This window comes from Quercus suber, unplaced genomic scaffold (genome assembly GCF_002906115.3).
Source record: "Quercus suber isolate HL8 unplaced genomic scaffold, Cork oak 2.0 scaffold_9, whole genome shotgun sequence".
Taxonomy (NCBI): domain Eukaryota; kingdom Viridiplantae; phylum Streptophyta; class Magnoliopsida; order Fagales; family Fagaceae; genus Quercus; species Quercus suber.
The window spans coordinates 1,349,961-1,365,017 of record NW_027069475.1 but is presented as its reverse complement, the minus strand read 5'-3'; the positions used below and the strand labels follow the sequence as shown (position 1 = coordinate 1,365,017).

Genomic DNA, 15,057 nt, shown 5'->3' with positions numbered 1-15,057 from the left:
AGACATAGCATTTCTCAAAAATTGCCCAAACAAATGCAAATTATCCCAAAAGCCCAAGTCAAATGTATAATTGTGATTTTTCAAATTTTCTTTTCAAAAGGCATATTTTAAAATCATTATTTTTTTTTTTTTTCTGAAAAACACACATTTTCAAAATAGAAGTCTATTTAGTGTTTACTATAGTCTTTAGCTGAATTTGTTGAATTTATTTGATACATTTTTTACACACGCATATGCACCAAAGTAATACCGGAATACTTTGTAAAATATGATTAATGTAACAATTGAATACCTAAGTTGAATATACTGAATAAACTTATAGTTTACTCTTTATTCTTTTGCTAGCACTACAAACAAATTTCTTATAATAAAATCACTTGTAATGCAAAATTCATTTTTTAAGAAAATTCGTATTGACTTAAATAATCTTCTTTCTGATCCTAAGCTGTGGGAAAACATTTCATTTTTTCATCTTAATTATCGAGGTGAAATAAGAATAATATATTTACAAAGAGGTTCTTGTCAATATCTTGGCCATAATTTTCCTTAAAAAAGAAATTAGTAGAGCATTGTGTCTGTTTAATCTTAATAAATTTAAAGAATACAAAAATTAGTTAAGTGTGAGCCACATTATTGATTTTAAAAATTAAAATAAATAAAATAAAATAAAAGAGAAAGAAAGAAAGCTGATTTGAGGAAGTTTAGGAAATGGCGTGTAAACCATGCACATAGGGAAGAAGGGAATAAAGGAAACAATCAAGGTAGTGAAACATGCATAAATGTAGTTAGAAGATGAGCTAGATTTGTAATTAAACCAATTTATTTCAAATGTGACACAATGTTATTTATATATCCATAGAATTGGAACTTATGGCATCCTTTCTATAAGAGGACTATTCTTTAGCAATTGTTCAAGACATCAATTATTTTTTTTTATACTTTTTTATATAAGCAAGATTCTTTATAATAATTATTCTTTAGCAACTAACCTTTTTTATTTTTTATTTTTTTATCCTTGAGATTCGATATTAAAAGAAATTTGCATTCAAGAAAATGATTTTTTTGAAAAGTTGAAAGAGTAACTTTAAAGATACTACAAATTTTACTATATAATTTTTACAAACTAATAGATCACTAATTATAAAAAAATAAATCATTAATTCACTAATTATGTTTTTTAAATCCACTAATCATTTTTTTTTATCAATTTGTAAATATTTTATAATAATTTATATTAGTTTCAGTATTTTCTGAGTTGAAAACTTGAAAGATCTAAAACAGGAATATGAAAGAATATATTGAAATTATTGATTTTTTATTTTTAAAAAAAAAACCTAAATTATAAATTTCACCATTTAACTTTATTTATAGTTCAATTCAATCTTGTAACTTTTGATTTATTTATTTCATTTTTATAACTTTCCTTCCATCAAATTCCATGGCATTGTGCCATTAAGTATTCTAAAATGATGGTTGTTTTAGAAATTCAAAATACCAAAATCATGTTGTTTTGGGATACTTAATGACAACCACTTTAAAGGAAGTAAACAAAAGTGTTATATCCACAATATTTTTCATAATAATTTCACAACAAATTATAGATGATACATTATTATTTGTTCTAATTTGAGTTCAAAATTGAAATTACTTTTTTGTCCACTCATAACAACTATTAACAACCTACCATTTAAGATTTGTTGTGAAAATGTTATGAACATACCATTTCTCTAAACAAAATGACTAGATTAAAAAAATAAAACGAAAGGCGTAGGACTTAATTAATCTAAGGCTAAAAAACTGAATTGATTTTTGGGTAAAATATAGAAAGTCCAGTTTCTAATTTAAACTAAAAATTGAAGAAAAAAATAAAAATAGAAAAAACCTTTCTGAACATATTGTTTAATACTTGTGAGCGGTTATCCAAAAAAAAAAAAAAGACTTGTCTTTAGGAATTGTTAAAAACAAAATTTAATTTAAGAGTCACAATAAAAAAAAATAATAATATAAATTTTAGATTTTTTTAAATAAATTAATTTTTAGCTTATTTTGTAATATATTTAACATAAAAGTTATAATAAAAATAAAAAATAAAAAACTATGGAGTGGTTACACTCCCCTCCCTTAAGGTTTGAGAGAACAACACTCAACCCCAAACTTGAATGAAAAAAAATCCATCCCTTAAGATTTGAAAAAAATTAACAACTCCCCCCTCCCCACCCCTTTTATTTATATTAGTAATGAATATTCTAACTTTCTAGTATAAGAATCTCATTACAAAAGTTTAACCATGGTTAATAAAAAAATTGATAAATTTAGAATAAAATTGCAAAATTTATCAAGTAACAAAACAATTGGTACAACAAACATCTCTATAAGCTGTTGAAAAAAGAAAAATATAATAAACAAAATTCATACTTAATATTTTAAAATACACTTCAATTAAAAATTTTATACAATTACATCTTTCGGTAAACTTCAAATATTTTAATAAAAAATTAATACACTTCAAATTTCAAATTTAAAAACTTAATACAGATTAATTACTTTACCCAGAAATAAATAAAAATAAAAGCACCATCACCACCGCAAAATAAATAAATAAAACAATCTCATATAGCTCGTTACCAAAAACTCAAAAAGTGGCTTCTATAATCTGCAACATATCTCTCTCTCTCTCTCTCTCTCTGTTCTGAATATTTCATCAATGGTTTGCGTAAGTCTGTCTCTATATTTCAAACTAATAGGTTATTAAACACTCAAATATGCAAGACTAACCATGTCACATTTTGAATTTTCACTTGACTTTTAAGTTTTAAGGGACTAGAAAATAAAAAGGTGGAGTGTTCACCAAAAAATAAAAAGGTGGAGTTAATATAACTTTCACGCTAATAAATTTCTTTTTTTTTTCTTTTTTTTTTTTATAGGAAATTATCTATCCCTCAAATATGCAAAAGTGACCTTGTCATAAACTTTTGAGTTTACTCGGTTGACAACATTATTATTCATATATTTGCGACTATAGTGTATTTTTTTAATTAAATACCAAAAGAAGCTTACATTACAAGTAAAACAATTACGATGAACAAGTACATAAGAAACACTTAATCAATCTACTTAACTTAGTCAAAATAAGGAAAAAGATAAACAATATTTTTTTTTGCTTTAAGTGACTAGCACTATATAGATAAAAAGTTCTTACACATCCTATAAAGGAGTCATAGTCTGTTTCATTTTGTTCATGAGTATTTTATGATAAAATCATAATGAAATAAGATCAAGAAGTTTTCTTTTGTAAAAAGAGCATGAACCAATGTCACCTCCTGAAGAATAAACAATGAATTTCAATATTCAATAATATAGTGATGTGAGTATTAGGTTAGCGGCATGAATATCTAGGCATCAATCATAACTTCAATTCAAATAACGCCATGTCGAAATTATAAGAATTCATGTTAAGCCCACCTCTTTGATATTCTATCAGTAAATCTTCCTATGGAATTAAAGCTTACAACATGAGGTGAGAAATCATGCTACGCATTGTATTTGAAAAAGAAAAAAAAGGTACTCTACACCACCTTTTTTTTTTTTTTTTGGGATATTCTTCAATTTCATTAATCAAACTGGAGCAGGATACAAATGGGATCAGTCAACCTCACAAGCAGATCTAAGAACACCAGGGAGACTGAGTTTATTGTAACTTATAAAGGACTTAGATGATAAAAGGGAGAGCCTGGCAGCATTATGGGCTACTGCCTTACAGTCTCTTTTCACCCAACAGAAAAAACAACTAAGAAAAAGATCTTTTTTTTTTTTTTTTTTTTGATAGGTAAACTAAGAAAAAGATCTTTAAGGCTTAAAGTGTTGCTGATGATACTACTAATGGTCTACACCACCTATTTGATGCATTATGTATATGAGAAACAATTTCTACTGTCATAGTACAATTTTGGTTCTATTGAGGGTATTCCAATGAGTTCCCTCTTTGCCCACTTCAAATATCTCTAAACAAAGTCCAATAGTAGCATAGTGGTAATGGTGTCCTTTATGGTGCACGATTCATCTGTAGTTGAAACTCATCTTCCCCTCCTCCACTATCTACCTATAAAAAAAAAGGTCTCAAAACATTAAAGCAAAGTATAAATTCATAAATGAACTTTATTTCAACCGCAATGGGCTAACAACAAATATAGACTAAAGTTAAAGATAATCTATATTTGTGAAATAAAATCCAAATGACTATAACATTAGCTACGAATTAAATCATATATTCAAAGCAACATTAACATGAACCAACCAATATTGAGGACATAATACTTGAAATAATACCTTTTAGGTAAATAATGATGCCTTTCACTTACTCAGGCAGACTCTTGCCTTTTAAGATAACCAATTCATCTTTATCACTGTAGTCACATACATCCGATCTTTTATGTCATCAGCAAATCTGAAAAAAGCATGGCTCCAAGTCCTATTGAAGAAGAGAGCTCCACAAATTGCCCAAAAGCCAGTTGTGAAACCAACTCCCATACCTATATAGAAGCTGGAATTTTTAGAGTCATCTTCAGCACTGCCTAGCATATAATCAATTTAAGTATCCCTAAGAAATAGTTTTCCTTGATATGCCTTCCATAAAAGCAATTTAAGTATCCCCAATAAATAGTTCCCACACTTTGCTGCCCAATTGTAGATTACTTTTGCTGACACTTCAATTCAAAAGTGATAGCATGTTAACGTTAACTCTACTTGAATAACTTTAAACTTTTAAAATAACTAAATTTGTTCAAGGAAACTAGTCAAGAAGTTAAGGCAATCAACAAAAAATATAAAAAAAGATATTTCCCTTGAATCAAGATAGTCCCACTATAGACATGGCGAAAATTTTAACCTGAGCATGGACATTTTCTTGGACTTGGCTCCGTAGATCAGCAAGAGAGGCTTTACTAGCCATTCTATGATCTCCTCTGCATATGCCTCTTCAGCATTCCTTCCCAAATGGTTGTAGCTGGATGTTCAAGTCTGTCATGAGAAAAAATTTGTGATTAAAGCACACCCAATGAAGTCGTACCCTGAGCAATAAAGGTAGCATAAATTCACATGAAGCCAAGTGGCAAAGTAGGGAACAAACAAAAGTTGTATTAATTTCTTAAGAATAGTTGTACTGTTCTACAGCTTATTTTTTATCAAAAAAAGGCAGTCAAAATAAGCTCATCCAAATACAATCATGAAAATTTATTTAATTTTAACTTTGTAAACATAATTTATATTAAAACAAAGGCCTTAACAACTAATTTATTCACTTACTACAAAAAGAGCTTAGGATTTTGATTATTAAAAAAGGGTTATTCTCAAAGTTACACCAGGCTAGAAGGCTATGACAGTACCAACATCAGCTTCACCATCCAAACATATACCTTGGCTGGCTTCCTTGTGAAGTATTTCACCATCAAGCTTGTAAACAATGAGGTCCTTTAGTCTGTCAGAGTTCAACACAATTCAATGATATGCAGAAAAATCATTAATAATTGGTACTTTAATGGGAGAACTAGAACACACATGACACACCCACATGCTCTTAAGTAATCAGAACCAAATGTGAAAATTTTGTAATAATTAATTGAGACTTCTTCTGTACCTAAACAGAAGATAGGTACTTAAAACCCAAATAATGTAGTTATGGTCAAAAAAATATACGTTGTACATATAAACCATTCTCTTCACAAATTCATAAGTTTTATTATAAAAATTAAAATGACATAAATTGCATTCTAACTTCTGTGTTTTCTACATGTAGGCCAAAAAGGGCATTGTTTAGCTATGTTAATAGTGCATTAGTAAAAACAGTTCATTGTTCACAATTTGATAAAAAAAACAACTTATTAAATATGAGGAGCAGTTCAATAATTATTGAAGACAGCAAGTTTAACAAGAAAAATCAAATGAAAGTGTCAGACGGTGGAAATGTTGAGAGCCTCTGCACCACAAGATGCAGAAGAGTGTGGCGATACATGATCATGTATATCAAACTAAGTGCAGCAGACAACGCAAAGCAATGTTGCCGCCAAAGGAAACCTAAGGAATTTCACAACTGTTGGACAAGCAACTCAGCAGAAGACAACAATACAGATTTCTGGATTTTTATGTTTTCCTGTAATACGAAATTTATCCAAGCTCAAACAATACATATAGTCTAGTACATTAAGCAAAAACTGATAGTCTTGTAATCAAATCTGGGTGCTGAAACATTCTAATTTGATTCCAGTACAGAGACTATGATATGGGGTACTGCTTGTATGCACAACTGTAATGAATTTTGTAACAATCAAACATATTTGACAACAATGTATTACAGAACAGGCACCCAGTTGAAGCCCTCTCATCCAACCTCTGATGCGGCAAGGGTTGATTTGATGTTATTGGGAAATATATTCAGGAAAAAGTTTGAAACATTAACCATACAATTAAAAGAAAAACAATTAGTTCTTACCACTTAAGGAGATTAAACTGGAGGGCATTAGTCCAGCTTGGAGGACATCCTTGTACTTCTAGAGATATTGATCCCCTCTTTTTTCCCACATATCCATGTATTTGTTAGCCAGCAACATGCCACCCAAATACTAAAGTGAGAATTGATCACAATCTAGCACTTTCTTGCAGTAAAATAATCTGGACCTCTATATGTGTTACCTCCAATACACTTTCAATCAAGGCCCTGACAAATGTCAATCAAAACTGAGAACTTCACATATTCTTTATAATCAATTTCATTTCCAAGGTTTCAACCCAAATAATGTCATGTTTTAGGTTATAAACTAGTTGAATTTCTTGTTTAGCTGCAATAAGAATGGCATTCAAAAAAGAATGAATACTATTTTAGAGCTTTAACTTCAATGAAAAGAAGCCAAGAGATATTCTATAATGTATTAATATTATCAAAGCTTGCAAGTAATCTTTTTGTTTTATTGGTAAGTTACACATATGGGTGGGTCTTGAACCCTCAATCTCACCTGCCACATTGTTCTTAAAAGAGGGGGAAATACTTATTCGCAACATTGAAGTTCGCAAGAAATCTAACAACTAGAGCATATTATCATTCCAATAAATATATAATCAATAGTTCATCTAAGAATATTAATTTAGAAGTACAAAGGTTAAAAAGTATAGAACTACCTTTGAATCACATCACAAACACAAAAATATGATTTCAAGAAAGACCTTATAGAAGCTAGAAATAACAGATAGAGCATTAGATACACCAACAAACTCCAAATAGGTATTCTGGAAACAGTAATTAAATACTCACTGAAGATGCCTTCCATAAAATCAAGTTAAGTATCCCCAAGGCATCTTCCCCTCCACTTCGCTGCCCAAATGTAGACTTCTTTTGTTGACACTTCAGTTCAAAAATGATTGGATGTTGACTTCAACTCTACTTGAATAACTTTTAAATATTTTAAACAACTAAATTTGTTTAAAGAAACAATTAAAGAAGTTAGGGTAATCAATGGACAAATCAAAAGATCATTCCTTCGAATTAAGATAATCCCCCTAATTCAAGGATGAGTCACAAGAAAATTCAAAGATTCCAAACATCTCAAGCTGCACTCACACAACTTCAAGCTCATAATGCAACATTGGAAAAGGTTCTTTTTTTACAAACAGAATCTTACCAGGATGGTCTGTAGGTTGGCCATTCCTGCCAATATCAAAACCAAGGCCACTCTGACAAGGAGCAGCTATTGGTTGTGGAGGCAGTTCTTGTGCCTCAACTATCCTTTTAGTATAAGGCAGTAGAATTTAATTTATACACATGGAGAAACTTTTAATCTGAGCATGAATGTTTTCTTGGAGCTGCTTCTGTTGATCAGCAAGAGAGGCTTTACAAGCCATATCATTGAACTCCTCTGCTTTTGCCTCATCAGCATCCCTTCCCAAACAGTTCATGAGAAAAAAATTGAGATTAAAGGACAACCAATGAAGTAGTACACTAGATGACAAAGGTAGCATAAATTCACATGAAGCCAAGTGGTAAAGTAGAGAGAACAAACAAAATAACATCTACTCAAAATGAGAGATGTTAAATACACCAACAAACTCCCAATAGGTATTCTGGAAACAGTAATTAAATTCTCATTGAAGATGCCTTTCCATAAAATCAATGTAAGTATCCCCAAGGCATCTTCCCCTCCACTTTGCTTCCCAAATGTAGATTTCTTTTGTTGACACTTCAGTTCAAAAGTGACTGGATGTTGACTTCAACTCTACTTAAATAACTTTAAATATTTTAAATAACTAAAATTGTTTAAGGAAACAATTAAAGAGGTTACGGTAATCAATAGACAAATCAAAAGATCATTCCTTCAAATCAAGATAATCCCCCTACTTCAAGGGTGAGTCACAAGAAAATTCAAAGATCTTGAACATCTCAAGCTGCACTCTTCAAGCTCAAAATGCAACATTGGAAAAGGGTTTTATATTACAAACAGAATCTTACCAGGATGGTCAGTAGGTTGGTCATTCCTGCCAACAGCAAAATCCAGGCCACTCTGACAAGGAGCAGCAATTGGTTATGGAGGCAGTTCTTGTGCCTCACCTATCCTTTTAGTATAAGGCAGAAGAATTTCATCTATACACATGGAGAAACTTTTAATCTGAGCATAAATGTTTTCTCAGACCTGCTTCTGTTGATCAGCAAGAGAGGCTTTACAAGCCATTTCATTGAACTCCTCTGCTTTTGCCTAATCAGCATCCCTTCCCTACGGGCAATGAGAAAAAAAATTGAGATTAAAGGACACTAAATGACAAAGGTAGCACAAATTCACATGAAGCCAAGTGGTAGAGTAGAGAGAACAAACAAAATAACATCTACTCAAAATGCAATACCATGATTTAAAAAGTTCAATTTTGGCTTAATTAACAAGTTAAAAGAAATTTTACATTGTTACAGTACTTAAATAGATGTGCAACATCAAACAAGCTGAAACTTGGATATAAGTAAGGCAAACATTAAGATCAAGTTATGTCACATCTACTATTATTTGACTTTTATCACCATGCAAGTAATACAACTTTTTGAGTAACTAAGATTTAAGAAGTTTTTTGATACCAAAATAGGCACAAAATATGCATTTAATAGTGGTGATTCACCTAAAATTCTTAATTATTATAATACTACATTCACTTCTATCTTTAGATACCACAAAGACAGGAACTAGAAAATAGTAGATGCCTAATTATAAACTTTATATGCTAAGGTTCTGTTTGTTTTAGATTAAAATATCAATTTAATTTCACCAACAACTTATGTAAATCTTTTGAAAGCCTCACTTTTTTTTAACTATAGTCATATTTTTAAACAAAGTAAAACAGTCAAAACAAGGTCATCCAAACACCTTCCTCAAAAAAAAAAAGGTCATCCAAACACAATCTCAATGATAAATTACCACTTCTTTTTAAGTAAATTTAAAATAAAAATCCTTAACTAATGCATTCACTTATTACAAATTGATCTGACACAATATATGGAAATTGATAAGGTTGAACCGTAACATCTAGTCTTTTTTTATCATTATTATTATTATTATTATTGGCATATTATGCATTCAATAAGTTTTGAATCAAAACCTTACCCTCTATCTCATTATTATAGACGAGGAAGTCATTTGAGGTAGATCTCATTGTTATGGTAAATTTGCTTTAATTAATATGACCATAACGTCAAACTCCATATAGTTACTACTTCAAACATAAGCATGTAAACATAATTGGGTAAAAAATTCATTAAAGAGGTTAATAAAAACCAATCAAATGGTCTACACTATTGATTTGGTCCCTATCTTTGCACATTAATACAAACAACGTCATTAGCAAACTGGCCAGTACCAATAGGCAATAGCCACATAGAGTTCATATGCAGAGGTAACAAACGAGATAATTCAGACGACAAAGTCATAGTTACACTGACCTGGTATATAGAAACAATTTATCTATGTCTGCTTCAAATTGTAATTGTCTTGGATTGCATGAGTTTTCACAGCCTGTGAATATCGTTTGCAAAAGAGCAAAAGGGTCATACAAAAGCACGAGAAAAAGAAGAAGAAGAAGAAGAAGAAGATAAGAAAACATAGCATAAATGAAAGAAAGTCTTAATCTTTATGACTAATATTGTTATCAAAAACCCAATTTAATTCAATAACAGTCATAGATTTGGCTCAATTGAGTAGAGTTTGTTGGTTCCAAAATGGGAAAACCATTTTTTATAAGGGGAACAGTGTTTTTAGTAAAACTGTAAAACAAAAATGAGAGAGAGACAGAGACAGAGAGAGGGCCTCTTGGAATTTGTGGAATAGAAAAGTCATTGTGAAATAAATCAATGAGTCCAGGAAGCACTATTTTTTGGAGAAATAATTCTTCGTTAAATGATTAGCACTATATAGATAAATAGTTCTCACACATTTATCCAAGAATCATAATCCATGTTTTATAATAAAACCAGGATGAAATAATATCAAAAAAAGATTTCTTTCCTTAAAGACTTTTTGGCCTTTAGAAGAGCATGAACCAATGCCACCTCCTGAAGTATAAACAATGAATTGCAATTTTCAATAATAGTGATGTGAGTATGAGAAGTATGACTACCTAGGCATCAAGCTTAAGCTCAATTCAAAATACGCCATGTTGAAATTCTAAGAATTCATGGTAAGCCCTCTTTGATATTCTGCTCGTAAATCCTCCAATGGAATTGAAGTTTACAGCATATGAGGTGATAAATCATGCTATGCATCCTATTTATAATAAAAATTATAAATAAATAAATAAATAAAATTCTACACTACATATTTGATGTATTATGTATATGAGAAACAATTTCTTCTGTCATAGCTGACTACAATAACATGAAAGAAACAATATTAAGGACATATAACATGAAGCAATACCTTTTGGCTAGATAATGATGCCTCACTTATTAAGGCAGACTCTTAGCTTTTCCAGTAAATTCATCTTTATCATTGTAGTCACATAAATCCAATCTTTTATTTCATCGGCAAATCTAAAATAAGCATGCCTCCAAGTCCTATTAAAGAAGAGAGCTCCACAAATTGCCCAAAAGCCAGTTGCGAATCCAACTCCCATACCAATGTAGAAGCTGGAGGTTTTAGAATCATCTTCAACACTACCAGTTGGTGATCTATTCAAAGATTGTTCCTCAATTGTGCAGCTTTTTGGAAGAGGATCACCACATAACTGAGGATTTCCAATGTACCTAAGGGCATCAAATGATTGAAGCTGGGTGCTTGAAGGAATTCTACCTGAGAGGTTGTTGTATGACAAGTCCAAGAGACTAAGAAAAGTCAAATTAGACATGCTTGGAGGAATTTCACCCGATAAATGATTTCTTGAGAGATCAACTGACTCTAACTCTTTCATACTCCCAATTTTTTCTGGTATCTTTCCCATCAAATGATTTCGAGACAAATTCAAAAAACGTAACTCGGAAAGATTTGAAATTTCAGCAGGGATTGATCCAGACAAGTTGTTACTTGAAAGGTCTATGAGCCTAACTAATTTAAGGTTCTCTTTGTATTCCATTTCATTCCCTTTGGGACCCAACTGAACATTCTGAACATAAAATGCATACATATCGAAACCTACAGAAGGCACAAAATAAGAATATGAAATATCATAGGAATCTGGTAATGCCATGGCGCTAATATTTTTCAAGCAATTTGGTATGGATCCTGATAGGCTATTATTGGCAAGATCCAATATTCTAAGAGAAGATAATTGGCATATTTGTTGAGGTATATGACCCTTGAATTCACTTGATCTAAAACAGAGAACTAAAAGATTTGTCATTTCTCCAATCCATAGTGGTATGATGGACAAATGATTATCAGCCATATCAATGAGCCTCAGATTTGAGCACTTTTTCAACGATGAAGGAATATCTCCATAGATGCTATTGTTTTGTAAACGCAATGATTGGAGGTTAACTAAAGCCCCCATGGAGTAGGGAATTCTACCTACTAGATTGTTGCTCCCTAAGTTTAAATGGATCAAAGACTGCCAATACTTCCAGCAGTGAGAAAGTTCTCCTGATAAGAGATTGTTTGATGCATCTAAAACCTCTAATTTATTCTTTCTAATTTTCTTTTGGCATAAGAAAGTAGAAATAGTTCCATAAAATGAGTTGTTAGCTATATTGAGCATTTTGACAGTAGAACTCAGAAAAATGTCTGATACATCACATTCTATGTGGTTGTTAGAGAGATTGATATATGTAATGTTTGAAGCCCAATTCCAGAACCAACTTGGAGCTTTGCCTGAAATTCCTGACATGGACATATCTAAAATACTAAGGGATTTTTGTGATTGTAGCCATGAAGGAAAATTAGGACCTATATTGATTGAGCTCATGGAGGCATAGTAAAGTTGGAAGGGGGGAACCCAATTGGAATTGACATTAAAGAACAAATGTGTTTCAGCCATATAGAGATTCTTTAATTTTGAGAGTTTTTGGAAATGCCTTTCATCCACAGTACCTGTTAAAGAATTTGTTCCAACATACAACGACTCTAACTTAGAGAGAAGCCAAAGACTCTTTGGAATGGTGCCATTCAACTGATTTCGGTCGAGGTATAATGATCTCATACGAGATAAATTCCCAACGGAAGAAGGTATAGGACCATTTAAAGAATTATCTCCAAGATCAAGAAACGTTAGATGCTTAAGTTGGCCTAACGGCTCTGGAATTTGTTCAGTTAGCTTATTGAAATACAAGGATAGAAATTCTAACTTAGAGAGAAGCCCAAAGGAAGAAGATATAGGACCATTTAAATAATTAAGTCCGAGCTCAAGATATTCTAATTTCTCTAAATTGAAAATGCTGGGCGGTATATTGCCTTTCAAAGAACTGTTGTACAGGTCAAGCCTTAAGAGGCTTGTACTGAGATTAGAGAACCAATTAGGTATCTCATGATTGAAATGATTTCCCGAAAGAAAAAGGACTCGAAGAGAAGTGAAATTGACAAATCCAAGAGATGGATTCAGGCTATCAAGATGACAATATCGCAAGTATAGCTCTGAAAGAGATGGGAACTTACTCATTATTTGAAGCCAATCAACTTCTATGTGAAGGTCAGCTGAGTTCAGGTCAAGGTGTTGAATGGCAGAGAGACCAGACATCCAACGAAGGTTATCTACATAGAGGTCAGAATTATTTCCAAGAGACAGATAGCGAAGGCTTGAAAGGTTCCCAAGCTGATGAGGAATGAGTCCACAAACGTTAGCGCTTGAGAGATCAAGATGAGTGAGATTGTACATTGAACCAAGGAACGTAGGGATCGGAGTACAATTAAAGTCATTGCCACTCAAATCCAAGTAATTCAAATGTTCTAATTGGAGCAACGAACCACTAATCTCACCGCCTAACCTCGAATAATTAAGGTTGAGCTCAGTGACTCGGCCAATTTTCTTGTCGCAGAGAACTCCGTCCCATATACAGCAATCTTTATGGTCAGACCAGGATGAGAGGACATGTTCATGATCAGTGAGACCACGTTTGAGGGTTAGAAGGGCTTGCTTGTCTTTTTCATAGCAAGAGACATTTGAGATTGACTCTGCTTTGAAGAAGAAGAAGCTTAAACTGAAGGTAGCGGGAAGGAGCCATACTAAGAAAAGCACATGAAGAAGAGTTGCAAAAGAGGCGGCCATAGTAACGAAGCAAGGGAAGTTTGAAGGAAGAGCGGCTGAAGTGTGGCGTGAGTGTATTGCAAAAGAGGCGGCCATATGTATAGTGATTCTTCAAGCCCTTTCTCATTTTTCTTATTATTATATTATTTTAATGAAGCACTTGACTGGTTGACTAGTGCTTTTATATTATTTTAAGCCAACCACAAGGAATAACGCTAACCACTCAGGTGATGAGATGTACAGTCCGTTTGGGAAGAAAAAAAAAAATCTTTGGAGAATGAAGAAATTTATTTAACCCAAAAAAAAAAATTATTTAATTTTGTAGTTTTTTTTATTATTATTTATGGGTCTCATTGTACAATTGGTATTATTTATAGATCACAATATACTATTCAACTAGCTTTTAACTTTTTTTTTTTTTACATTTTCAATAAAAAAATTTCAGTTTCAACAAAATAAATTGTTCTCAAACGGACCTGTAACATTAGGTTCATTTCAGAACCATCTTTCACGTAATAATGTAGAGATTTTCCACCAATGACAAAACTTAAGTATAGTACCTTAGATGCTATTCATTAAGTTCCCCTCTTAAGATTTAGTCATGTGACTACTTAATTAAAAAATACACTTCCATTCCATAAGGAAAAATCCACATGGCAGAATCTTAAAAGGAGAATTTAAGAAACAGCACTTAAGTATTGTACCTTTGTCTTGCCCTTCCATCAATATCATAATCATCTAAATTTGAATTATTGAATTTTTGTTTTTATCGGGTGACTTGTTCACCATTAATCTATTATGCAATATTTTCCACCGTGTGACATAATTTTCATGTAGGGCCAAAAATTCATGTTGAGGAAATTATTTTTGGAACTTAAGGCTCATTATTGAGTACAATCTCAAATCATGTGTATGTGCTCTTAATGACATGATTAAATTAGTAATAGTATATGCTTTTATCCAAACCCCTAGAGATCAATACTCAGCACACACAAGTGAGGAGATGTAGTGTTATTTTTCATTTAACAATCATCTTTCATGTAAGCGCATAGAGATTTTTCAACAATATCAAAATCATTAAGCATTTGTCTTATTGACATCTTTTTGTTTTTTAATTGGGTGGCTTGTTGACCATTAATCCTTTATGCAATATTTTCCACTATGTGACATAATTTCATGTAAGGCCAAAAATTCATGAACTTAAGCCTCATGATTGAGTATAATATTATGTGAATGTACTCTTAATAATATGAATAAATTAGAGATAATACAAGCTTTAAGCAAAAACCCCCCAAAGATCAATGCTCACCACACACAAGTGATGAGATGTTGCATTAGGTCCATTTGACATCCATCTTTCAAGTAACT

At 31.6% G+C, this 15,057-nt stretch overlaps 1 protein-coding gene across 12 annotated transcripts; it reads right to left on the bottom strand.

Annotated features, from left to right (window-relative positions):
* Window positions 1–3,446: 3,446 nt before the first annotated feature.
* LOC111991719 (receptor-like protein EIX2) lies at window positions 3,447–13,815 on the bottom strand. Of its 12 annotated transcripts, none has more exons than XM_065776725.1 (10): window positions 10,935–13,815; window positions 9,962–10,034; window positions 8,492–8,753; window positions 7,668–7,924; window positions 7,301–7,390; window positions 6,485–6,709; window positions 5,412–5,473; window positions 4,886–5,016; window positions 4,327–4,529; window positions 3,447–4,099 (listed from the first exon to the last, which is right to left on the bottom strand). In XM_065776725.1, the coding sequence occupies exon 1, from the start codon at window positions 13,783–13,785 to the stop codon at window positions 10,957–10,959; it is 2,829 nt and encodes a 942-aa protein (XP_065632797.1). In that variant the 5' UTR covers window positions 13,786–13,815; the 3' UTR covers window positions 3,447–4,099; window positions 4,327–4,529; window positions 4,886–5,016; window positions 5,412–5,473; window positions 6,485–6,709; window positions 7,301–7,390; window positions 7,668–7,924; window positions 8,492–8,753; window positions 9,962–10,034; window positions 10,935–10,956. The 12 variants fall into 12 exon arrangements, with proteins under 12 accessions (XP_065632797.1, XP_065632802.1, XP_023879282.2 ...); XM_065776730.1 differs by having other exon boundaries at window positions 6,485–6,561; XM_024023514.2 differs by lacking the exon at window positions 7,301–7,390 and having other exon boundaries at window positions 8,492–8,543; window positions 8,673–8,753.
* Window positions 13,816–15,057: the final 1,242 nt, after the last annotated feature.